Genomic DNA, 24,667 nt, shown 5'->3' on the forward strand with positions numbered 1-24,667 from the left:
CGTGGAGGGTGGTGGTGGGGGGCGGTTGTTCGGTCATGGTGTGCGTTGGTTGGTTGTTGAAGCTGCTGTGTATGTCCGCGATCTTGTTGTGGAAGTATGAAGCGAGGGAGTTGCAGAGGTCTTGCGATGGGGTGATGTCGTTGTTTCCTGCGCTGGGGTTGGAAAGCTCTTTCACGACGTTGAAGAGTTCCTTGCAGTTGTGTGCGTTGTTGTCCAACCGGTCCTTGAATGCTGTTTTCTTGGCGGCGCGGATCAGCTGGTGGTGTTTCCGGGTGGCAAGTTTGAAGGAGGTCCTGTTGTCCGGTGTCGGTTCCCTTCTCTAGACTTTCTCGAGGGCTCGGCAGTTCTTCTTGGAGCTTTTGAGTTCGTCGGTGAACCATGGGGCCTTCTTGCTGCCGGGTCTGCTCGGCGGGGTCCTCAGTGGGGCGAGTTCGTCCGCGCAGTTGCTGATCCACTTCTTGAGGTTGTCGGCGGCCTGGCTGGGGTTCGCTGAGCTGGCGGGAGGGTGCTGGCTCAGGGAGGTGGCGAGCTGGTCTGCTGTGATCTTGTTCCAGCTTCTGCGGGCGGCCTGTTGCTGGTGGTGGTGGGTCGTCGTTCTCTTGAAGGTGAAGTGGACGCAGCTGTGGTCCGTCCATTGAAGCTCAGTGGCGTGGCTGAAGTCGATGTCTGTGCTGGAAGAGAAGACTGCGTCGAGTGTGTGTCCGGCGAGGTGGGTGGGGGTGGACACCAGTTGCTTGAGTCCCAGGTTGGCGAGGTTGTCTAGCAGGGTGCTGGTGTTGCGGTTGTTGTTGTTCTCCAGATGGAAGTTGAGGTCTCCCAGGAGGATGTAGTCAGCGGAGGGGAGGGCATGCGGGCTGACGAAGTCGGCGATGTCCTCGCTGAATTGTGTGCGTGGTCCAGGGGGTCGGTAGATCAGGGTGCCTCTGAGGGTGGTGTTCGGGTTGGTGTGGATCTGGAAATGCAGGTGTTCGGCGCTGGTCAGGGTGTTGTCGGTGCTGGTCGTGAGACGGATGGTGCTCCTGTGGACGATGGCGATGCCTCCTCCCATCTGGTTGGCGTTTCGGTCCCTCCGGACGATCTTGTAGCCCTCTGGGATAGCGATGGCGATGTCGGGAGCTGAAGAGGCCTGTCCTGAAGAAGACTCGCATGGCCCAGGAATAACCAACCGCAAGGCCGCAAGACGAGTCGAAACGTCGACACCTAACTAAAAAATACCTGGACCACTAATGTTATCTTCCCCCTAGTGCAGACATTCATACATCTTATGTCTCATGAATAACATTAAGGACTGTACATTGACTTACTAATGTGGCCAGGATTTATTGCTCCAGTCCTTTTTTGACTGGTTTTTTCTGAATAATACAGAATAATTTTTATATACTCTGTGTGATTTCTCTTTCCTTTTCATCTCATCACGATCACGCCCTTTGACACTTTCTTTTCTTTTACTGCACGCTCTTGATACGGGGCATTGTATAAAAAATGTATAAAAAAACTGCAGATTAAATTTTGATTCCGAGAATGGATTAAATGCTATAAAAAGTTTGAGTTTGTTACTGTTGCCTATTCTTCTGTTTCTCATTAATTGTGTTCGGGTTCGTGAATTTAATACACACCGTGAACTGTTTAAACTTTGATTTTTCGCTTTCAAAAAAAGTTTGGTCTCGGACCATTGTTTGTTTACATTAGTAATTACCCAGGTCCAGTACCTTTAGGGTTACCCCATTATTATAATGGTTAATTGACCTTAGGCGCATCCAGACAGGATCTCAATGACGCTGTTAAGGCACTCACCATTTCTTGCAGCAACACGCACTCCCTCTTCACTAAGTTGATTTCAGACCCTAGACAAACCTGCTGTGAAGGACCCTGTGTCTCCTCTTCTGCCAATGGTACACCAAAACTACCCATAAGCCTGATGAAAGACAACGGTGAGTAGGACCTTCTATCAGATCCTTCCGGTCCCAGAAATAAGAAGTCATTGAGGTAATGAATGACTAGATGAGTGTCAGAAACCTGGGAGAAGATCCATCCAAGGAAAGCACTGGAATGCTCAAAATAGGCATACGATACTGAATACTGCATGGGAGTACATTTGTCATAAGGAAATCTTCCCTTAAATTGAAACCCAATATTTGATAATCTTCAGGGAGCACTGGGAGCAATAAAAAGCTATCTTTCTGCCACCTTGGCCATCAGATGATCCCACCCAGTTGCCTCAATTTGGCTGGTGCTCCATCAAGGGAAGCGTACCTTACCGAGGAAAGGGCTACGTCGATTGCTTCACTGAACGACCCACCCTTAGGAACAAATAGGTTATGTATGAGCCTGAGCTCAACTGGGTCTTACATGCAAATCAGTCCTTAATGATGAGCAAACGAAATTGTCAAAACGTGGGTTATCAAAAGGACCTGCACCTCTCCCCAGACCCACTTTCATTTCGATCTTTTTCTGTGCTATGTCCTTTCTGGTGTTCCAGGATTGCTAATTTTTTCAAAAACGTCGGCCCTGCACCCCATGGCTGGTGTTCTAAAAAAACATAGCAGAAGCCAAATAAATCTGTAGAATTTTAGCCAATGGGTAACTCCAGTAGAGATGTAAATGCAATGGATGAATGAATTAAAAGCAACAAAGAAACAAGGGTGTTGGAATACTCAGAATGCCTTCCCTGCTTCTCTACTGAACGAAGATTACAAGGAAAATGGCCAGTGGCCATGGCCGGACTGGCTACCGGGCGTTTTGGTGTGCTGCCATGATTTCGTTGAAGGGGATCTGCGTGTGCTTAAAACCATTTGTTTTGCTTTGTTTATTTAGAAGGACACGCAGGTCCCCCATCAACGAAATCAGCCCCCACCACAGTAAAATCAGCCCGAGCTTGGCAGCACACCAAAACGCCTGGAATCCAGTCCAGCCCTGTCAGTGCCGTAGCATGGGAGTCATGGACCCCAGTGCAAGCAATGAACCCAGGCACCCCAGACTTTTTAAAAATACTGCTTTAAATGAGGTGCAGTGCACCCATCACTCCCCTGAATCCAGGTGATTTCAGTAGAACAGTAGTGTAGTAGATTTCATTTCATCTACTACACTAATGTTATTTACATGTCTCCGAGTTCCTCCTTCTGCTTGTCTTTCCTTCTTGCTTCCCTATCTCTATCCCACTCTCCTCTCATCTCCTTCACCCATATAATGTTCTTCCCTTTATCCCCTTCCTTAGTCTCTCCCTTCCCCCTTAAGCCTCTCACTCATCCCCATCACCTTCCTCTGTTCTTTTCTTATATCTGGTTACTTTCTCTTCCCTTTTCCATTTTGATCATCATTATCTCTTTTCCCTTTCTCGTTCAGCCTGATTTCCTTCTCCCATTCGGTCATCTTTTCCTGCTCTCCTCTTCGTTCTTTCACCCTCTCCTTTTCTTTCAACCATTTCCTCTCTCTTCTTTATTATTCCATTACCCTCTACTCACTCTGTACACTCCCACCCATCAAAAAAACGAAACACAGCCAAGCCCCTGGCATGCACTCTGAAATAACATCAATTGGTGTAGGGTAGACGGGGGCCCTCAACCCCTGGGCCCCAGTGCATTGCCCCATAAAAATCCCACTGGGGAGGGCAGGTGGAAGCCCGTAAAGAAGGGGGAATGAGCACAAGAAGCACAGAAACTGGGGGTAAACAAGAGAGGGAGAGCGGTACTCGGGTAGCACCACACTGGGAGAAAGCAGGCAGCCCTATTCAAACCCACTTAATTTGAGCCAGTGGTCCCCAGTGCTTTGCATGACATTTAAATTGCAGCACTTGCACTCATGACAGTCTGCTACATGGTGGTGCTGTTTATTTTGGTTTGGAGACTCGCACAACAGCAGTTGTTTATTAATTCAACATTCATTTATAAATGACTAATACCTGCCGTCAAAACTGTCGCCCTTGTGGGAGTGTGATGGACAGTAGCTGTGTTTGATACTGTGATTGGCAGCAGTGGCAAGTGAAGTGAATTCCTGACAAGGACCTTGGCCTTTAAAAAAATAATAATTATAAAAATTCGGCCCTGCCCTAGCCCTGTCCGTTGGCCTTCCTCTGTCTCGTGAGCCCAGGTGTGCGGCCTTACAGACTCTGATTAGTATTAATGAATGATATCGCGCTCACAGACGGCAATTAGAGTTCACTCTCTGCTGGTCATTACATGAGCCTCGAGTCTGGCATGGTAACGATTTCAAGTCAGGCCAGATAATGAGCCTCAAACTCCCGTCCCTGCGCCTGCCTCCGCCTCCCGGCCCGGCCTGTCCACGCCAGCCTCACTTCCCGCTAGTATTTCCACCATCCCGCCTCTGCGCCCCGGTACTGCTTCTCGCACTCTAACGACCCCTTCCTTCCCACCTGCGAATCCCCGATCTCACCCGCCCCTTCTAGTGGTGTTATTCAAGTGTCTTCATTCCCATATGTATTTTTTTCCCCAATTTTTTTTTCTTTCAAATGTCCACTCTTGATGCAAATAAAAGCATCTAACAAGTTGGTGCTGTTGGACGGCCACCCTGTCCGTCTGGTTGCTCCATCCAGTCCTGCCAGTGCCACCTATAATTACCGCTGCCAGTGTGCTGGGGCCGCCTGATTGCCCGCTCTGGGTGGCATTTCTGCAAGAAGCGGGGCTGTGAGGAGTATTTCTAGAAGGAATGCTTTGCACCTCAACAGATTTAAATACCAAGATCTGGGGGTCGGGGCGGGGGGGAGACCTTATTATGGTTAAAACTATCGCTCTACAAACATTCTTCATCCACAATTTCGATTCCCACTTCTTCCCGCCGCGTGGGTGGATTTGGAGTTAAGAACAGTCCATCTCACTTCCCTGTATATACTTACCTGGAAGGGATTGCGGTATTTGATATTGTGCACATGCTATTTCTATAGGTCGATATTTTAACAGCATGAATACAGAGGCCTTTTTCGGAGCCGATGTAAGTTTATTCTCAAAGTGTTTCTGTGTTTCCTTGGGTGGTCTCTAAAAGTGGGCATTGGAATATGGTAGTTAAGTAAGAAAAAAAAGATGGAATCTGAAATACTATGGAAAATATATATTTAACCTTGTGAGGAAGTGTTAGGCAATGTAGGGAAAGAATACTTTTCTGGGATAATATTGCTGACTTTGGTATATACAACAGGTAATGTCACATGCAGGAAATCCAACCAACACCACAAACAAGTGGAAACCTTTCTGAAACTATCTCCGCTTCTCATACTCGCTTCAAATCGTTGAGCATGTAAGGGACTGCCCAGCCAGACTCACAGATGAGACTGCGTGTGCTTTCTGCTAACCAGGCTGCAGGATACGGGGTCCAAGCTGCAAACCTGGATTCCAAAAGCCTCTGTGCATCTCCTGGGTACCTTGGGAAGCTGTCAGGCAGACTACGGCTTAGCTTGTTGGAGGTGGGTTGAGGGTTGAGACTAGATACAGTCTTTCACAATGATCTCAATAAAGGTCATGATCAGAGGGATGTTAGTTTGAAAAAAAACAGCCCCTTAAAATTACCACACAACAATAAATAATGAAAGTCTGAGGAATAAATCACAATAATTACCAAATAGACAGCAAGTTAAAACTTTAATGTCCCTGGTCACGGTGCTGTTCTCACTCTTCTGACGGTCACTATTCTCAAGAGATATTGATTACATTTCACAAGAAGCAGTGGGGCAGTGTTATCCTATGGTGTGTTCAGCACCATGGATAGCGCTAGGAGCAGTTCAATGCGTGAAATAATGGAACACTGGAGCCTATGGAGGTGACCTTGGTTACACTTCTGGGAATCCACAGGTAATGATTTTCTAGGGTGCTCCGGGGACCAGATGTTAATCCTCCGACCAGGACCCATCTTTCCAGAGCCAAAATGAAGTTTCACAGTCCAAATACAGTTTATATGAAACTTAACAAAACTTTATAAAGGTTACTATAATAAATTGGTGTTTGGGATTAAGCTTTAAGAGTTTCGCTAGGGTATCTGAACTACTGGTATATATTTCAAGGGCTAGTGATCGATCACAAACCCCAACGTAGATGGCTTAAGGGGTCCTGGGTTCGCCAATTCACCAGGTTTGGTAGCCCAAACCTTTAGCTGTATATTCTGGCACTGGGAGGCTTGTTTCCTGGCTTTGGGTTATGGTCACACCAGTACTTAGAAGGCCAGTATCTCAGACCATGTTTGAGGCAGTGACACTGGGACAATGCCGTTCAGACCCTTTTGTTTTTCTTGAAGTTCAGGGTGGATTCTTATCCTTAAGACGGCTTATGATTTGGTGCTCGTGTTATACTCGTGTTATGCTTTGGAGCACACGTGTGTTGGTGCATGCGAGTGCTTATTTCACCACATATGCACTCCAGTAGATTGATGCTCCCCCCTGCAGTGGCTGGGTCTACCACCTTTTTCATTTTCAACAAAAATATTTTCAAAGCCAGTAGGTAAACCAGATGAGACCTATTAACTTTGCCAACGCTTTCTAGTATGGTCGGCAAGAGGTCCTTCGCAAACATGGAGCTAAAAGCTGTATGTAGGAGAGACCTGAAAATACTAAAGTCGCAGATTCCTGCACCCCACGTCACCCAAACCGACTGTCATGTATGTTGTTTGTGTTTCTTTCTCCAGCAATTCGGGAAGATCTTAGACGTGGAGATCATCTTTAACGAGCGTGGATCCAAGGTAGGCGCTTGCTGAGGGCTTCGGTGGGTGAGCTTTCAAGATGGGTGTGCAGAGCTGAGCATGGCCCGCAGGATGCAGGGGGGTTTCAGAGCTTGGGAAAAACGCTCATGGTCTTTTACATGCACTTTTCCTGAGGCACAATGTGTGCACGTCCTGATCCTGTGTGTTTGTGTATGTGTAAGTCTGTTCTGTCATTGCCTGAACCTTCCTATGGGCACCATGTGTGCACGTCTAAGTGTATGACTTGATTTTGTGCGAGTACCTGTCCAGTGACTACCTATCCCTTCCTGTGGGCCGAAGGTGTGTACATCTCAGTGAGTGACTTGATATCGTGCCAGGTATACCTGCTCAGTCATTGCCTGCACGTCTGTATATTCCCGCCGGCTGCCTCTCCTCCATCCTTCTGTCCACAGCGCAGTAAACAGGAAGCACCCAGACTCTCCTAGCCAATCATGATGCTGCTGTCACCAGCATGACAACAGTATCGTGATTGGTCTGAGCGCCGTGGCACGGCGCTCAGACAGGGACGGGGAGGCTGAGCACTTACTCCACCCAGGCTGTGCAATACAGCCGCTGGAGATCAAGCTAAGTGCGCACGATGGTTTGGCTGGCCAGAGACGGCCCGCCAAACCGTCACGCATACTTAGAAAGTGCCCACTACTCCGCCCCTAGCTCTGTAGGCAGCCCAGCCCGCCCCGCACCTGCAGAGCCACTAGTGAAAAATAAAATGATAATAACATGGGTTTATTATTATTTTTTTCCCTGTGGAGCGACGCTCCTCCGCCTTAGCAGAGGAGCCGCTGCTGTTGATGTGGCCGTCTATGTGTGCACCTATATATGTCCTGTGATTGGCTGTACCTTTCTATGGACATAATGCATGCATGCTTGAATGCATAACTTGAATGAATGAGCTATTTATATACCTCACAGCTGTCTTGCGGACGTCCAGCGCTACTAGCTGACACAGGGGTGGCAAGAAAACGTGCCAAGCTGTTTACCAATACTGAAACAGCCACGATTTTAGTTGTTTTTTCAGAAAGTCATTAGAGTAAGGTCGAATTTTGACTAGAAGAGCAATCCATAGTTTAGCTGCCAAAAAAGAGAAAGATTCCCCACTCCCCCCTTATTGAACGCTGTGTACTGTAGGTACCACCACCAACTCATTCGGTGATGTAAGGGATCTTGCTGGGTTATAACCCTGAATTCTGTCCCTCGGATAAGTGGGCCTCTATTGTGCAATGCCCTGACAGTAATAAGACATTTGAAAAGAAAGCGCTGATGTACAGGGAGCCAGTGTAAGTTCTTCAGGTGTCCCAAAATAGATTCCGGTCTGGGGATGTTCAGCAGAAGCCTTACAGCTGCATTCTGAATAATGTGCAAGCTATGGAGGAGATCACCTGAAAGGCCAAGATCTAAGCTTTCGGCAGAGTCCTAATGAGAGGCCAGCGGAGAAGGTACAATCGTTTTCCTGGAAGATTCAGGAAATAGTGTCAGAAAATTGTAAGGTGTCTTAAAGCAAAAAGAGTACCTGAACATTCGAAGCAGCAAACGGGTTAAGCAGCTGCTCTTCATCCAATTAGCCACTCTAGTAAGGCAAAATTAGAAAAAGTGTAGTAATGCACTGTTAGCCTCTAAGAAGGAAAACAGTAACTGTGCATCATCGGCATATAACCCTACCTCGAATCGCAGAGGCTGGATGGTCTCGGCAAAGGGTCCATATAAACATGAAATAGTGTAAAGCTCAGTGTCGAACCCTGAGGGACTCCTTGTTTCAATGTCTTAAGAGAGGACAGAAATGGATAGAGGCAAATAGATTGGTACTGGTCACATAGAAAGGACCTGAGCCACTATAGGGCAGGCCCGCCAATGCCAGTTTTTACTAGATGCTGTAGCAGTATTCAAAGTGAGACTGTGTCAAAGGCGGTGGGAGAGGTCTAATAAAACCACTACCGCTGCTTGGCCCTAAACAAGACTCAATTTTATCAACTTCAAGTAAGACAGACAGCATGCTATGACAGGGCCTGAACCCAGTCTGTGAATCATGCAAAAGATTATTTAATTCAAGAAAGAAGTTAAGGTGATCATTCACTATTTCCTCAAGCATTTGAGATAATGCTGGAAGAAGGGAAATGGGCCTGAAATTAGATAGGACCTCAGGGTGTGCTGACGCCTCCTTCAGTAACGACTTTAGTTGAGCGTGTGTCTAAAGCTTTGGAACCACAGCCTCTTGAAGTGAATGGTTTAGTAGATCATTTGTTACCGGATTTATGGTTTTCATGCCTTCAGATTGAAACTGCAGAAAGGCAATGGTCTAACGGTGATCCCGAGCGACAATTCAATATAGCCTCGGACGATGCATCTAATGATATGCTTTGAAATGAAGATAGAACAGTGCCAGATGATGTATTGATCGTCGGGAGATCATCAGAGACGATTACATCTAAATCATATTCCTTAAAATCCGCACCGATTTTTTTTTTATCAATCTTCTCCTGGAAAAAGGGTTAAAGATTTTCACAGAGCTCTGCCGAGGGTGGGACGAGGTCTACGCTGGGTGCAAGCTTTGGGAGGCAGGAACAATTTTAAATATATCTTTAGGAGCATGAGAGGCAGCTGCAATCTGATCGGCGAAGTAATCTGCTTGAGCTCTACAACTAGCCCCATGATAGTCCCTCAGCACCTTTTTATAATCTGATTTGTCTGTTAGATTATCATTTTTTCTCCAGTAACGCTCAAGTTTTTTACATGTTTTTTTCTTGTTGCTGAAGTTTGTGTAGACCAGGGAACAGAAGGATGAGACCTAGCTGACAATTCGCATCTAACAGGTGCAATACTATCAGCTGCTGCAGACATCCAGTTGTTAAATTGAAAGGCGGCTAACTCCAGATCCGCATCGAATAGCGGGGGTGCTTAGAGAGGTGTATGGCTGAAGGAGTCTCGCTCACTTATTATTCGGTCGCAGATTGTACGCGCATAGGGAATAAGGAGGAGTCTTCGAAGTAGGAGAGAAAAACACTTGGATGAGATAATGGTCAGTCCATGTTAGTGGCATTGCAGGGGTGGGGTGGGGCAGTGTGTGTGTGTGTCTGTCGCTCTGTCTTTCTTTCTGTCCTGCGACTAGCTGTACCTTCCTATGGAAAATGTGTAAACCCTTCACTCTCTGTGTATATCGACCTCTTCAAAGGTTGCCTGCACCTTACCTTGGGTACAATGTGTGTGATGTGAGTTTGTGTGCACACACACACCACCTCTGTTATTGCCTATAGCTAACCATTGGCACAAACTGTGCTCGCCTGTGTGAAGCAAGCTTATGTGTCAATGCAAGTATTTGTTCTGTAGTTTATGTACTTTTTAATGGCTGCAATGTGTGCATGTCTGAGTGGGTGACTTGAGCTTTTGCGTTTGTGTTTATTCCTATGATTGCCGATATCTCTATAAAACCACTGTTTTATAAGCGCATGTCTGAGTGTGTGACTTGAGCTTGTGCGTTTGTGTTTATACCTATGATTGCCAATATCTCGATAAAACCTCTGTGATAGAATGTCTGCACACGGCTAACCAATGATTTTGGGGTTTTTTCCTACTTGGTTCTTTTGGGGGTCGGTCTGAAGTTTGTTGCTTGTAAAGTTACTCTCAAGTTTGAGTTGTATATAAACCATTATACTGTAATCATAAACGTGTCCACATCCTTAGCAATGACTCACTATACATTAAGGGCGGGGGGTGTTGAATCCGGGTAGCTCCCCAAGCCTGCCCAGTCCCTTCTGGTCCACAATGATACAGGAGAAATTTGGCAGAGATGCCATCTTCAGTGAGGTATTTAAACCTTATTTCTACACTGAAGGCGGCCTGTCGGCCACTCTCTGAGAAGCACTACCGTCTATTCACACTGTGGGGGAACTTTCTTCTCCTTCCCCAGAGATCTCTCTGTCTCAGATTGGAGAAAACTGATCTCCCAAGCTCCATAAATGGTGCGAAATGTGGGGGCTCTCTATCCTCTCCGCTGTGCTTCAGAGCCCCCACCGAAGGGTGCAAGCTCTACTGGCCACTCTTATTTCTACACTCAAGAAAGGTGTGTCAAAGCACCGCCGCCCCCAGCTCCAACAGCCCACCCTCACTCAATTTACACATTAGAGAGAATAGAGTCTACCGCCCCCCCTCCCCAGCCGCAGGGCCCACTCTACGCCCCACCCCATAGCACACCCTCTCCAGATCTCACTCTATCTCAACACAGGAGAGAGCTGTTTCTACCCGTCTGACCCCAAAACCCATCTTCTTTCCACAGTGGAGGATGCTGTTTGTAGCCCAGAGCTCAACCCGTCACCCACCCCTGAGTCCACCCTCTCGAGATCGCTTCCCATTTCCACCCTGAAGCCAGATGTTTCCTGTCCCCACTCCATCCATACAAGCCACCCTCTCCAGGATGCAGTTTCCACACTTGAGGAAGCTGCCTCTGCCACTCACCCGCACAGTGATCTCAACCCCACACTGTGCGGGGCCCGAGTGAGGAACCCCGTTCACTGCCCGGTGCTTCCTTGCACCCGAGGGTGGGTATTCCAGAGCTTCATAGACGTTGTAAGGCGTGTACAAAGTGGGCATTTGTCCAGACCCCTCAACTTCCAAGGGGACCGCTGGGAAAGCAAACTTTCTCTCTATTTGATCTGTCTGTTCTTTCTTCCTCTCTGCTTATCGCTACCTCTGAATCCGTGTTTCTAGCCTTTTCATCATAAGGGTGTGTGCTGTCCTGGGAAAGACATATTTCAACTGATTTTGTGTGACCCCATTCAAGTGTAACATATAAAGTTTAACATATAGTTTAGTATTGTTTGGTACATGCGCACTTGAACTAGCAAGAATTGGGTAATGATTTGTTATGTACAGGGGGTCACAAAACATGGCTCGTCTAGGGCCGCGAAATTCCTTAAGATGACACTTCAGAGCACTGCTTCCTGACTCCACGCTTTGAGGAACCCCATTCAGTGCCTTGTGCTTCCCTATTCCCAGAGAGTCTGGATGCTCCCAGTGCTCTGCTTCCTGGCTCCAAACTCCGCATTAGGTGTCCTGATCCCAATCTGGTGCTGGTGCTCTGCTGGAGACTTGAGACTGGACTTTGGGGGACCCCTTTCATTTTAGTCTCTCCTCCATCCAACCATTCTTCAACCCAATGTATCCTCAGGAATCCTTCATTTCCCATCAGTCTTTACTAACTTCTCAGTCTTAACAAGTCTTTTCTGTGTTGTAAGCCCAGGCTTCTCCCTGCTGCTACAAGGCGGGCTCGATATTATGGTAAAGTAGAGGTCTCTCGACATGTCCATACAGGCGCGACTTGCAGCTGACCCTGCCCGTCAGTTCAGTCTTTCAGAAGTATTGGCCTGTCGCGACACCTCCCAGTGTGCCTGTAGGCCAGCCCATGTGCCTCTTCTAACGCATAAGCTTCCTTACTTATCACTGACTGTTGTGTCTCGTACCCTCCCTTTCTCTCTCCAACTCCTTCCCTTCTTTTCTCTTTTTTCACGTCCCTAATTCTGTTATTTCACTGCCCACTCTCTTCCTTCCCTCTCTCTCACCCTGTCTGTCTTTCCTCCTGCTTCCTTTTTTGATCTTTCCCTGCTCCCCATCCACCCTCCTTTGCTCTCACAGGGTTTTGGGTTTGTAACTTTTGAAACAAGCCTGGACGCCGACCGGGCCCGCGAGAAGCTTAATGGCACAATCGTAGAGGGACGCAAAATTGAGGTGCTTTTCAGATAAGTTTCTTCTTGTATCTGCCTGCTGCATTCAGTGCCCTGCCTGCCACATTTAGTGTTCTGTCCAGTGCCCTGCCTGACTTCCACTCGAGGTGCTCTCACCTGAGCAGAAGTAAGGCACTGGGCTATAAGTAAAGCCATTGACGAGAAGGCTGGAGGCAAATAGGCACTGTCTCCTTTGCCCTATGCATGCCCATATGCAGCCCTGTGTTGTGGTGAGCACGCCATGCATGCCCTTTCCTATGGGATTGTGATCTGTTCTTCATAGTGACTGCATGTTGTCAAAGCCTGTGTCCGCACACCAGCGGCAGAAGGTATCACCTCTTTTATGATGGTTAAAAACTACACATGAAGTGCACATTGGAAACGTGCCTAAAGGGGGGAACATCCTTTACAACGCAACTTTTACTCCGCACTACCATTACGACACAGCTATTACAACGCAAGTCTTTACAACAACTTGCACTGGAGGGCGCTGTAGGATAGGGAATAGTTTAATTTTCTATCCAACACCTTCCCTACTATCCACGGGGACTGGAGTTGGAATAGAAAATTAAACTATTCCACTATCCAGCGCCCCCCAACGCAAGTCGTTGTAACGACTTGCGTTGTAAAAACTGCGTTGTGATGGCATGCGGAGTAAAAGCATGCGTTGTGATGTCATACATCCCCTAAAGGAAACCGGGAGCTGGTTGTGCTGGGACAGCGGCAGTCGCTTGTCAGTGATAGTCTGCCCCGCCAGCGGTACAAATGCACATGCTCTTTTAGAATACTTTCTCAGTGAGTGCATGTCTATTTCCATGTAGATGAGGAGTCGAAGTGTGTGCACCATGGGTCCTGTTGAGACCGCATTTTAACACCTTTCTTCTTAATCCCCTTATGTTTCAGGTGAATAACGCAACAGCCCGGGTGATGACCAATAAGAAAGCAGTGAACCCCTACACGAACGGTGAGCAGCCTTCAGTCCGCCATACCAGCTAGTACCCCTTTGTACAGGTGAACCGGGTGCCAGTGGCCAAGCACAGTCCTGCACCTGAGAGAATACCTCTGACGATGAAGGCTCATATAGTTTTAATTAATAGACCTACATTCTTGTGTGTGAGACATCAATCAGCCCCCTTGCTGAGAGAAAAAAAGTATTTCACTTAAACCATGAGCCAAAAGATTGTGCTTTAGTTATTTACCATTGTATCCCTACTCTGAGCAGGATAAAGGCTGATTTGCATGTGATTGGCTCTAATCTGAGGTGGCATAGTGGGCAAAAGTACACTGGATTGCAATGCTACCTTGCACAGTAGCCAGTATTTATAATATATGCAAGCATTCCTACCATCACCTTTTGTTTGTTTGCTATTAAAAAAAGTACCCATTCAACAGCCCATCATTGTCAATCAATTCAAAGAGTTTTAAAGTTGAGCTTGAGACATGTTGTGTGTACTTTGTGGGCTTACTGCCCGCCCATTGCTTTTCAGTTGTTTATTTCAGCGTTCTTTAAAAATGTTTTGCTTCCAAGTGGTTAATTTTTCCAATTTGCCCCTCCTTTTTGTCACTTGTTCACTCCCACTGAGCAGCACCCCCTTACATGAAGCCTTCCACCTGTCCCATTTTCCTTACTGGCTCAGGAACTTCTTTTTTTAATTCTGAAAGAACACTCCACACAAGCGTTCGTGTTTCATTTCTCTTGATCAGCCTGGTGTCTGCCTCATGACTGACACTCTTCATCTTTCAACATGGTGGCCTCTTTGGGAGGCCTAGCTTTATTTTTTTGCACAATACTCACTTGTTTTAAATTGTACATTAAATCCGATAAATATGGGCATTGCTCTTGACCCCTGTAGCGTTCTACTGGTTTTGATCTTTTTCATCTGTCCAGTGTATATTTTTTAACAACTTGTTTGCGTTATGTGTTGTTGGCTTTGTTTTGACCTTCTCTTTGGCAACGCCACTGTGTCTCAGACTTGTTTTCAAGGGACATAGCACTTGTTTTGTACGTCAGACCTGGCAAATATGCCCCTGCGGTGGAACCTGAGACACGTTCTCTGCCATGTCAATCATCATCACCAAGAGAGATCGCTGAGGCACCCCTACCTGCCTCCATAACTGAACGGAGTTGGTACCTCTCGCGCTTATGGGGTCGCAGTGTTTGGACCATTGTAGCTAGGATAATCTGTCATTTCAAACCACATTCCCCAGAGAACCACCATTTTAAGGGTGCTTCACTGTTCAGCGGAACAGCCAGTGTTCAGGATTAACTAACTTCTGTGAAATAGGACTGATGCTGTGAGTGCGCGTGGCGTCACCCCTCCGGTTTCTGGAGAGTTTATGTAAAGTATAGGCTTTAATGGCTGCTGTGAGTTCTGTGGGGTGTGTGCATGCCTCGTCCAGGGATGTAGGTGTGCTGCTGTGAAATATATTCTAGTGCTTGGGATTCTTACTCAGGGGACTGCTGGTGCGTACCTTCATAACACCTTAATCTTTGCAATGCACAACTGGATATCTGTGCCGGTGGTCGCGAATAGCATTTGCCTGTCCTAGGCGAGAGCTTGTGCGGTCCACAGTTTATAGATTAGTTGTCTTTACTCGGGCTCACCTCTTTCCTATATATTTCCTCCGCCCATTCGAAGATCCATTGCTGCTGGGAAGCCAGGTTGTACATCCCAAATTCTGGTGCCTTCAGCTCACCTTCGTCCTTGGGAAGTTTCAGTCTAAGCAGAGCCACCGTGTCTGTGGATGATGAACTTCAAATTGATTCTCACAGCAGGGCATCCAGTTTCTCTGAAAGGGATCTGGACACCTCTCTCGAGAGTGAATTGAAATAGTATAATAGCCTAGGCATCATAACCATTTTTGATAGAGCAATGCGTCCCATCACTGACAACAGTAGCGACTTCCAGAACATAAACCCTCCTATTAATGTATGTTCCTCCTGTCGTTTGGTTTTAAGTCGCTAAACTTATGACTTTAATAGATATTTCAAAGCTTTACAAAATGTTGAAACGTTGCTTAGGCACAACCTTTGCACCTCCACAGCCGCCGAGCTGCCTCACTTGAACCTGCATACATCAATGCTAATCTCTGGCTAGTATTTTCTGACATTTGTGATATACAGATGCTCACAGGCCTCAGAGACTGGGAGAAATTACATACCAATTACAACATAAAATATGTAGGAAGTTGGCATTAATGACCATCACCATCCTCTACGAAGCTCCCAACCAGCACATGCCCACTGAGACAATTGGTGAAAGAGTCTAGAGATGACAGCAAGAAGACCAACCATACCTACAGGCCAGCCTTCACTCACATCCGATCAGCTAATGCAAGAAAAAGGCTTCAGTCCAAGATCCCAGTTCGCTCAACTGAGGAAGCAGGCTTGTATTCAAAGCTTCTGGTTCCAAAATCAGCAAATAAATCACAAGGGTACATTTGCTCTCTGTCCTCTTCTAACCACCACTTTCTCATTCGTTCCAATTCTGCTCCAGGGAATCTTAGGCTGATTCTCCCCTGTGGGCAGAGGGGAGTGTGTGGCTAGAGGTCGTGAAGCCCAGAGCTCCTTGCCACAGCTTCATCACCATGCAAGATTCTGTTTTTTTTCATGTAGCAAGTGCCCACTTGCAGGCCCCGATTCACAAAGAGCCTCCGCACTCGTGGTGGAGACTGCGCAGCTGTGGCAGGATCTCCACACTCATAGCAGGGTCTCCGCACTGCAGTTTCCTATTGCGGAGAACTCACCATGAGTGCGTGGATCCTTCTACAACAACAGAGGAGCCTCCTCCACAACAGCATGGCTGTGCCTCCAGGCACTGTTTTACTCTCCTTGGTTTATGAGCCCAAACTGATCGGTCTCTCATCCTCGAAGCACAACCTTTTGCTTGACCGTGGAGGCGGGTGAATTGGAAGTAGGGGTACAGCCTTTTCCCATGTTCCTGGACGGGGGTGGGAGGGGGGCAAAAGACGCATTGTTTAACATTTTACACTTTTATCATACACAGGCAGTGTGTGTGTGTGTTCCTGTGTAAAGTAAGGTATATGCCTGCTGGAGACACCTGTGATAGTGCAGGATGCTTATGTCTCTGCCCCCCTCCCCTGCCGGCGTATTCACCCGCTTCGATGTGTGCATCCCGTGTATTACGATCAGAATGAAAAGTTTCTCTCTGTGGGGATGGGCGGGGGTGAGGACGACTGGTGTACAAAACCCTTGTCCCACCCCAAGGTTGCGGACCCCTGTCCTGGTGTCCCTCCCGCATTTTGCTTACAGAAGAAGCTGCTCTGCAGTATTCTGAAGTAGCACACTGCAGTGGAGGTTTCTTCAATGAAGGTACTATCTTCACCAGGAGAGAAGCAACTTTTGGAGAGTTGCCTTTGGCAGAAAATCCTCAAAACCTTTGTTGCATGGTGACCGTTCTGCTACTCTACGTGCACCCACAAAGAGGGGATACGTTGTCCCTCCCCACATACCTTTCCTCACTAACAAGCTGGGGAGTGTTTTGCAAGTTTGATAGATAATATGTATCTTTGGTGAGGGCAGACACCGCTTCCATAGGTCCACTAAGACATGGTGGTTGACAAGTCACCCTAAATCGGATGGTGCTGCTCCAACTTACACTTGCATAAATGCAGGCCCAGTGGCAGACACTCAGGGTCTCCATTAATGTGATGTCTGATCCTGAGGCAGCACCTATTAGCGAGGTTCGACCCCTGAAGGCACAGATGCAAGATCCACCATTTTAGACATTCTTCATTAAGGCCCTCATGTAAATCATGTCAAAACTTTTCAGTGTTTGTCTCTAGAGTATTCACACATAGGCTAGGAGCTGGGCAGCCTCAAGTCATACCCACCAGGATCTATTCTCCTATGTTCATTAGCCTAAGCATAGTAAAGGTTGGGGCTCATAACTGTAAAAAGGGAGGGATAACTTGTGCTTGGTGATTCGTATATCTATCCAACTCGTGCTGTAGGGCCCAACCCCTCTTTTGGGATGCCAGAACTGATTGCAAACGTCCCAGGAGGAGCTAAATGTATCTAGTAGTTTTGCCACTGCCCTGATGCCAAATGCCCTCCATGGCCTATTCTTATCTGTGTCAGTGGATGACTGGCTGGAGGAATACAACATACGTGTAAATGGTGGCTGGGCTCTTGAGCTGAAATGGAAAACAGACTGCGCGAATTCTCAAGCTCAGGAAACGTTTGTGGACAATAAGCATTCTTTTCTGCTCTCTAAACCCAGCATCAAAGTTGAAGGGGAAAATAAGACAGGCTGTCAGCATAGGGAAGGCTCGCTGTTACAGTGTTAGCTTTGCATGCTTCTTTAATGAGGGGGCGTGAATATCAGTGTAACCAATTATTGCCTTTTTCTTTGAAAACTAATATTGTTACTAAACGTGGATCCCTTCAAAACATGAACTTCTATTGTGTAAGGTGTGAATTGTGTTTCTACTTTGCAAAATGTATTGGGTTGGTTCTCCTCACAGGTTTGCACGCTTTCAAGTGGGAAATTCCACCTGTGTAGACAGTTTTCTTCTTATATTAATTTGGACATCTAGAATTATGACATTGGCTGTGAACTGGGACCTGAAAAACTGGACTTATGTGCATGCTTTAGGCTAAAATTGGGTTGTTTCGTTCCTCCAAAGCTCTCCTTATTGGCTCAGCTCCTGCCTGCTTGTCAGGGTGTTAAGGTGAAGCAGAATAAAATAACTATTAATTGACCTTGGGTAAGGGAACAATGTAAGCGCCTGGCACAATGCCTGCTCCGCCTGGCTCACTTATGAAGTGTGGAGGTGATATTTTCCTCACAGCTGAAAGTGAACAGCATGCAGTTTATGAACTAAAAGCATTATGGTGGCCACCTCATGCCATGTCACCCTGACCCTTGTTTCCAATCCTGGGCTTTTAATCTTCACACACATTGTTGTTGTCAGGTGTCTTAATCTCATTAGTTCAATGAACACGAAATAAAACAATAACAGCGAATGCATTAGGTTGTCACGCGTAAGCACAGGAATGTAAAAAGGGCCACCGAGTGAGTGGCAACCGTGGCACTGATCCCGGCCACTTGGCTGCAACACTCATTCTTCTTAAGGAAGGATATACAGTGTTTCTTCATTTGGATCTCACGAGATTGGCAGCATTTGATATCAGTCTAAATCCCAAATATAATAAGCCCTGAAAATATCAAATCTGTAATCTGATTTGAGATGCCGATTACAGTTTTGGTATGAAGAAGATATAGAATATCGCTTTTGGTCATTTTCCCTTTCTATTGACCTTGAGCACAGTATATTTTTACAAGTGTTCTTTGATGAGGTATCTGTGTTGTTTGTATAGATTTTAAAACTATTGTCCGATTTTCTTCATTTTCGTTTTTATTTCTCTGATGAAATGTTTCTGTTCTTACTCATGCTTAATATGGCCATTCCACTCCTTTGTGTCCTTAACTGTGCTGTTGATTGTTAGATGCACCTCACTGGACAGGCCAGGCTGGTAAATGTGAGCCGCGGTTTTTGCTTAGTGACACCGGTTCTATTGCATAATTCTGTCTCAATGCAGTGTGGACGGTCAGCCCCGGCTCACACCACCGCTGTGGCCTCTCTCTTTCTCTCTGCTTTGAAGTGTGTTTTCCTCCACCAATGTACCTATCCCTTTCCGTTTTCTGACTGTGACTTGTCTCTTCCCTCTTCTAGGCTGGAAGTTGAACCCAGTAGTGAGCGCAGTTTATGGGCCGGAATTCTATGCAGGTAATGCATACGTCTGGTGTTGTTTTATGTTGGTCTGTATGTGAACAGCCTGTCTGTAGACCCTGGCGAGCAGTCTTGTGCGAGTTGTCAGTTTTGAGTCTGTATTTTAAAATCAGCCTATAGTTCGTTCATTCTGTTTGTATTCTGTATAAGTGTGCCTAGAGTGGGCGTGCATTTGCTCACAGTGCTTGTAGCGTGAGTGTTTGCAGTTTCAATCTGTCTATTGTGTTAACGCTGCCTCTAGTTGGTGTGCACCTGCAGTTTGTTTACAGACTATACGCCTGAACGGTCTGACACTTGACATACGCACACGGACATCTCTGCGTCATGACGCAGTGCTGGCACGTTGGCTGAACCGAAGGTGTTCTCCCGCGCTTTGTAAACCAACGCTGCACTGCGCTGGGCTCCACTGTTCTTGTGCCCTGCAGCAGCTGCAAGCGCCCTTAACCACCTGAGCTGCATTTGGATCCGAGGAGCTACAAGTGCCTGAGTTTTGGGTGTTGTTGGCACGGAGGTGCTTTTGAATGTCATCCGTGAAGTAATATTGGGGGTTTCTGCATGAGTCTGCAACTTCCTGTGTGTCTCTATGGAATTATGACTGAATCAGGCAACATGCTACATTAGTACATGCTAATTACAAACTGAGTTCACAAAAACCTTTACCGCCTTTCTTCTCGATTTGTGTGAAGTAGAGAAGATGGTTAGACTAGGATGAATAAGTAGACTTTTAAGCAAACTACAGATAATTCTTTTGAAAACCAGTTTAATGCACAGTGGTGGCACTAGCTTATTAGGGCAGTAATATGCTTCAGCTATGCAACATTATTCTGAGCGGCTGCTGCTCCATTTGGGCAGAGGAGCATCGCCCCCCCCCCCGACCCCCCGCTGTGGGCATAGGATACGTGAATAATAAAATGGTAATAAAGTGACTTTATTGCCATTTTATTTTTTACTCTGTCAGCTGCGGGAGCTGAGTCGTGAGGGCATTGTGGGGTGGGGCAATTGCTGCCGCGCAGACTGGGAGCAGGAAGGAGGGGTGCCTTGCTTCACCAGTTTACTGTGCATGCCACTTTGGCTAGCTGCCATGTGTAAGCCAGCCTGAAGTGCGTATTTTAAACTTCTCCAACCCGAGCTTTGTTAGACACCCAGGTGGATAGACAACACAGGTCCCTAGTGCCAGTGTGAGCATTGAGCCAGCCTGCTCCAACCAATCCTGGCACTGCTTTCATGCTGATTAGCAGCATGAGAGCAGCTTCAGGATTGGTTAGGGGAGTTGGCTCTGAGGATGTCAACCAGGCCATGCTGGGGCTACCAGTATGAAACCAAGGTTTGACCCAGGAGGACACCACAGGCTGTTGCATCACTGTGCCGCACGGAAGGGGCGCAACTCAGAGAAGACAGGCATGACTTCCTTGAGCCAGAGAATGACTTTGTGATTCGGAGGTAGGCTTTTTATGTCATTGTCATGCTTGGGGCGTGTTATACCAGAGACCTGTGGGTTTTAAAACATCCGAGAGCATTGTGCGTGCTGAAAGGAAGCCTGCATCAACACCTGCATGGGTGTTTCTGTACAGCCTGTTTGCTCATCTCACCACTTTGAAATGTCTCCAGCCGGCACTGCCTAGGTGAAAAGCTGTGCATTTCAGAACCAAAAGTGAACAAAGACAATGGCAATTTACTTCAGCTGCAAACGGTCAAGCATGTTACCAATGTCCGGCATCCAACACTTGTTTTACTTTTAAGTGCCTGGATCCAGGATAAAAAAAGCACCTGTTTCTGTACAATGCCATATGTTTTTCTTGCCAGGAATATACACACTGACCTCAGGCGTACATCTCAAATGGAGCAGCGGTCAAATCATCCTTCTACTAACTAAACCTGGCATTAAGATAAACACTGCTTGCACACCACACCACAGTACAGCACTTTTCTATAGTCAGAGCTCTAGTTAATCCCCGCTTGGATTGCTGCAACTCACTCTACTAAGGCATTTCTATCACTAGCTGCAGGTTAACAACAAGATGACCTTCAACCCCCTTTACCTCATTTTAATATGCCTTAACGGCCCAATCTACCTACAGAGCAAAATCAAAAAGACCTTCTCCCCGGGTCGCTGTGCTGAAATAAACTAACCCACTCAAGATCCACCACAAAACTAGCAAATCTCAAAGAGAAACACTTCTGTTTGGCCGGAAAACGCATTCAGGACAGCCTTCAAACATACTTGCAGAACTCTAACAACCTCCTTGCATTCAGGAAACAATTGAAAACCTACATATTCTAAGTTCTCTGACCCCCATGCTCCACCCCACATCTTCTTTCTCATTCTGTCTTGCTCTAGAAGCAATTAACTTATGCAGTGCGAACTACAGAAAATGTATAAATAAATAAAATAGGTAAATAGAGGACATCAAATAGGCAATTTGGTTGTTGCATGGATTTAGCACTATTACACTGGAGCCTTCATAAGGTCCACGGAAAACAAATAACGTCTTATGTTGTTTTTTGTCATAATGGTTTTAATTTATCTTAAACTTCAATTGTATTTCACAAATATAAGGAAGAATTTCTGAAGTTGGCTCACCCTAGTTTCACTCTGCAATCATATTGTGTCTCCCTTCTAAACTGAGGTGATTATTTTTCTCCACTCGTTCGCAGTCTGGAGAGGCGACAAATGACATATTGTCAAGTCTTAGCTCAATTTGGCCAGCAAAAACATGGTCTGAGAATGACCCTGTCTGCCAAAATGCAACCCCCCCACAGGCACATGCATATATGCTGGACTTGCTCTCTAGTACACCATTTTTAGATGGAACTAAATAGGTGTGTTCCTGAATTGCAGGCTTAGTCTCTGACTCCACGCAGGTGCCTGCTGGGTGTGGTGCTGTCCAAAACAGGGTCAAAGCAGCAGACCGTACTGCTGGAACTATGGCTCTCGCCGATGTGACGTATTGGCTTTGTCAATGTTTTTAGCCATGTTGTACAGCAATATGGCTGAAAGTTAAAAAAAAAAAATAAAAGCGCTATGTCGTGGCCATTGCTGGCTGCGTCATAGTGGTTTTTCATTTTTATTGCAGATGGGAGGGGGGTGGGGGCGTAGAATGCAACAGTTTGGAACTGCTGCCCAGAGAACAAGATTTTGGAATCAAGACTGTTTGAACAGGATAAATGCATGCAGGTGCTTCTAGGGTAAGGGAGGGCGTGATGAGCAGATGTCCACAGTTGACACCCGGTTGGTAGAGGTCGATGCCTTCTTGCTGCGGTAAGTAACATAACATTTATTTGTAAAGTGTACATTCACCCATGGGTATCTTGGCGCTGAACAACAGATGTTTATTGTTACCCAACCCAATGGCATTCATTTTATCGACCTCAGAAGGACGAAAGGCTGAATGGACCCGCTGGGATTTGAACCTGTGACTATGAGGTCAAAAACAGGCCCCTACAGTGGACGCATTAGCCCACTAAGCCTCCAGACCTGGCTTTTGATCCTAAATAGAAATGCGTCATGGGGGTCGAGGGGGAATGAAAGGGCTTCAATTTGAGTGCAAGGAACATAGAAAACTGCCCACCATAATGACAAGCGTCCTAGAGGCGTCTTAGAGGCGTAATTGCAAGCGTCTTAGAGGCGTCTTACAGGTGTAATGACAAGCGTCTTAGAGGCGTAATTGCAAGCGTCTTAGAGGCGTCTTACAGGTGTAATGACAAGCGTCTTAGAGGCGTAATGACAAGCGTCTTAGAGGTGTCTTACAGGCGTAATGACAAGCGTCCTAGAGGGGTCTTAAGGCGTAATAACAAGCGTCTTGAGGTGTCTTACAGGCGTAATGACAAGCGTCTTAGAGGCGCAATGACAAGCATCTTAGAGGTTTCGTACGGAAATGTACTTCAGGAAGCTATTGTCACCAGTTGGTGTGCATACTTTAAATATTTTATTCTAACACTTCTGAGCAATGACTGTACTGGTGAAACCTTGTGTCAGCACTTCTCAGTGGAGCTGCTATACTTTCTTGGGGGAAGTGTCAGCAGCCTTCAATAGGGTTTCCATACTAGACATTCGCAGGATCTGCACTTCTGTGCGGGGCAGGTGTACCTGTAATGGGACAATACTAATGCTTTCTGCAGTACGCATAGATTTTTATGACTAATTAAAAGTCTAATTGCATCCCTCATGTAATAGGCAAACATGTATAAACCTCAGAAAAAAATCTGAATCAACATTTCTTCCAGGAAGCACCAAAATACGGAACGAGAGAATTCCCACCAGCTGTTCCTTTATTTCACACTCACTCAAGATATTTTACTGAAACAGCTGCAGTTCCATACAGTGCCACAGACCACGGCTCAGTTGCTCTACTTGGAGGTGAAAACCCTGAGAAAGTCACCTTGTAGGTGTCTATGGCATCCATCAGGTGTAAATGGACATATGTAGTCCTGGTCCATGACAAGGGCTCTGTGTGCCTGACACCTTGTCATTGTTCGCTTTGCCTTCCGAGAAGGGAGGTGAGACTTCAGGATTCTGCCTGTTTTAACCCATTCATTGTACTGGAGCCTTTGGTTGTCAAACTGTTAGGGCAAGAGTGAAGAGACTTGCACACTACAGCCCAGTCTACATCATCTAGTAGGTCCATGTGTCCAGGTCCAGCACAGCAATAAAGTGAGGTGGGCGAGCCACTGAGATCTCGACTCCGGCTCAAGCCAAGTGCTTGGCTCTGGCTCAGCTTGATGTTCCCTTGGCACCTCGAGCCCTAAACGAGCTGAGCTTTCACGAGCGAACATTTGGTACAGTGGTTGCAAAGTCCGCCCAGATAACGTTCGGAAGCAGTTTTGAATGCAAGCCTCGGCTCTGCATCCTGCAAATCCTAGCAAATCTCCCTATGTCATAAAAAAATGTAAGTAGTTTGTGTGTCTTATTAAGCACTTATATGTCCATATGCAAGGTTGGCACCATGTGAAACGGCCAAAAATGAAATGTAAATTCTGCCAGTTCCCCGTGGTCTAATCTCATAGTCGAAGTATTAAAAAAAAAGAGCATTAATCTTTGATGTCAGAAAGAGATGCTCATCTAGTGGCTGAATTGCGCAGTTTGAAACTGGAGAATCTGCTTCCCAAACTGTGTAATCCTAGGCAAGTACTTTGTCACAAAACCCTTTTTTGAAATGAATTACTTCAGAGCACCTTCAAATGCATGATTTCAGGATGTGCGCAGAACGACAACATCTCTTTTCTTTGCTTCAATAAACTATTCTGTTGCACTCTGTATAGTAGGAATCTAGGCCACATATAGGGTAAACATGTCAACTACCTTGCTTCTTATTCCACTAATAGCATGGTCATCATGATGGGCGGGAACGCACCTCACTTTCTTTTTTAAAGTTTTGACTTTGTATAAGTACTTCTAAATGCAGAGATACACTCTGATGTACTGAGGTGAAACGTTTACGCGTGCAAAAGAAATATGCTTTTTAAAATTTTGAGGACACCATACCATATTCTAACCTGTTTGTTAC

At 46.4% G+C, this 24,667-nt stretch overlaps 1 protein-coding gene across 5 annotated transcripts in view; it reads left to right on the forward strand.

Moving 5' to 3' along the window:
* Nucleotides 1–24,667, forward strand: part of RBFOX3 (RNA binding fox-1 homolog 3) — a 446,314-nt gene that overhangs the window by 352,336 nt on the left and 69,311 nt on the right. For 4 of the 5 annotated variants that reach the window (XM_086931064.1, XM_086931063.1, XM_086931061.1 and 1 more), the window contains 4 exons: nucleotides 6,625–6,678; nucleotides 12,319–12,411; nucleotides 13,311–13,371; nucleotides 19,107–19,160. In XM_086931064.1, the coding sequence (XP_086787190.1) occupies nucleotides 6,625–6,678; nucleotides 12,319–12,411; nucleotides 13,311–13,371; nucleotides 19,107–19,160 (262 nt within the window). The remainder of the gene's footprint in view (nucleotides 1–6,624; nucleotides 6,679–12,318; nucleotides 12,412–13,310; nucleotides 13,372–19,106; nucleotides 19,161–24,667) is intronic. The other variant, XM_086931065.1, reaches the window with a different exon arrangement.

This window comes from Lissotriton vulgaris, chromosome 7, assembly GCF_964263255.1.
Source record: "Lissotriton vulgaris chromosome 7, aLisVul1.2, whole genome shotgun sequence".
In the NCBI taxonomy this organism is placed as follows: domain Eukaryota; kingdom Metazoa; phylum Chordata; class Amphibia; order Caudata; family Salamandridae; genus Lissotriton; species Lissotriton vulgaris.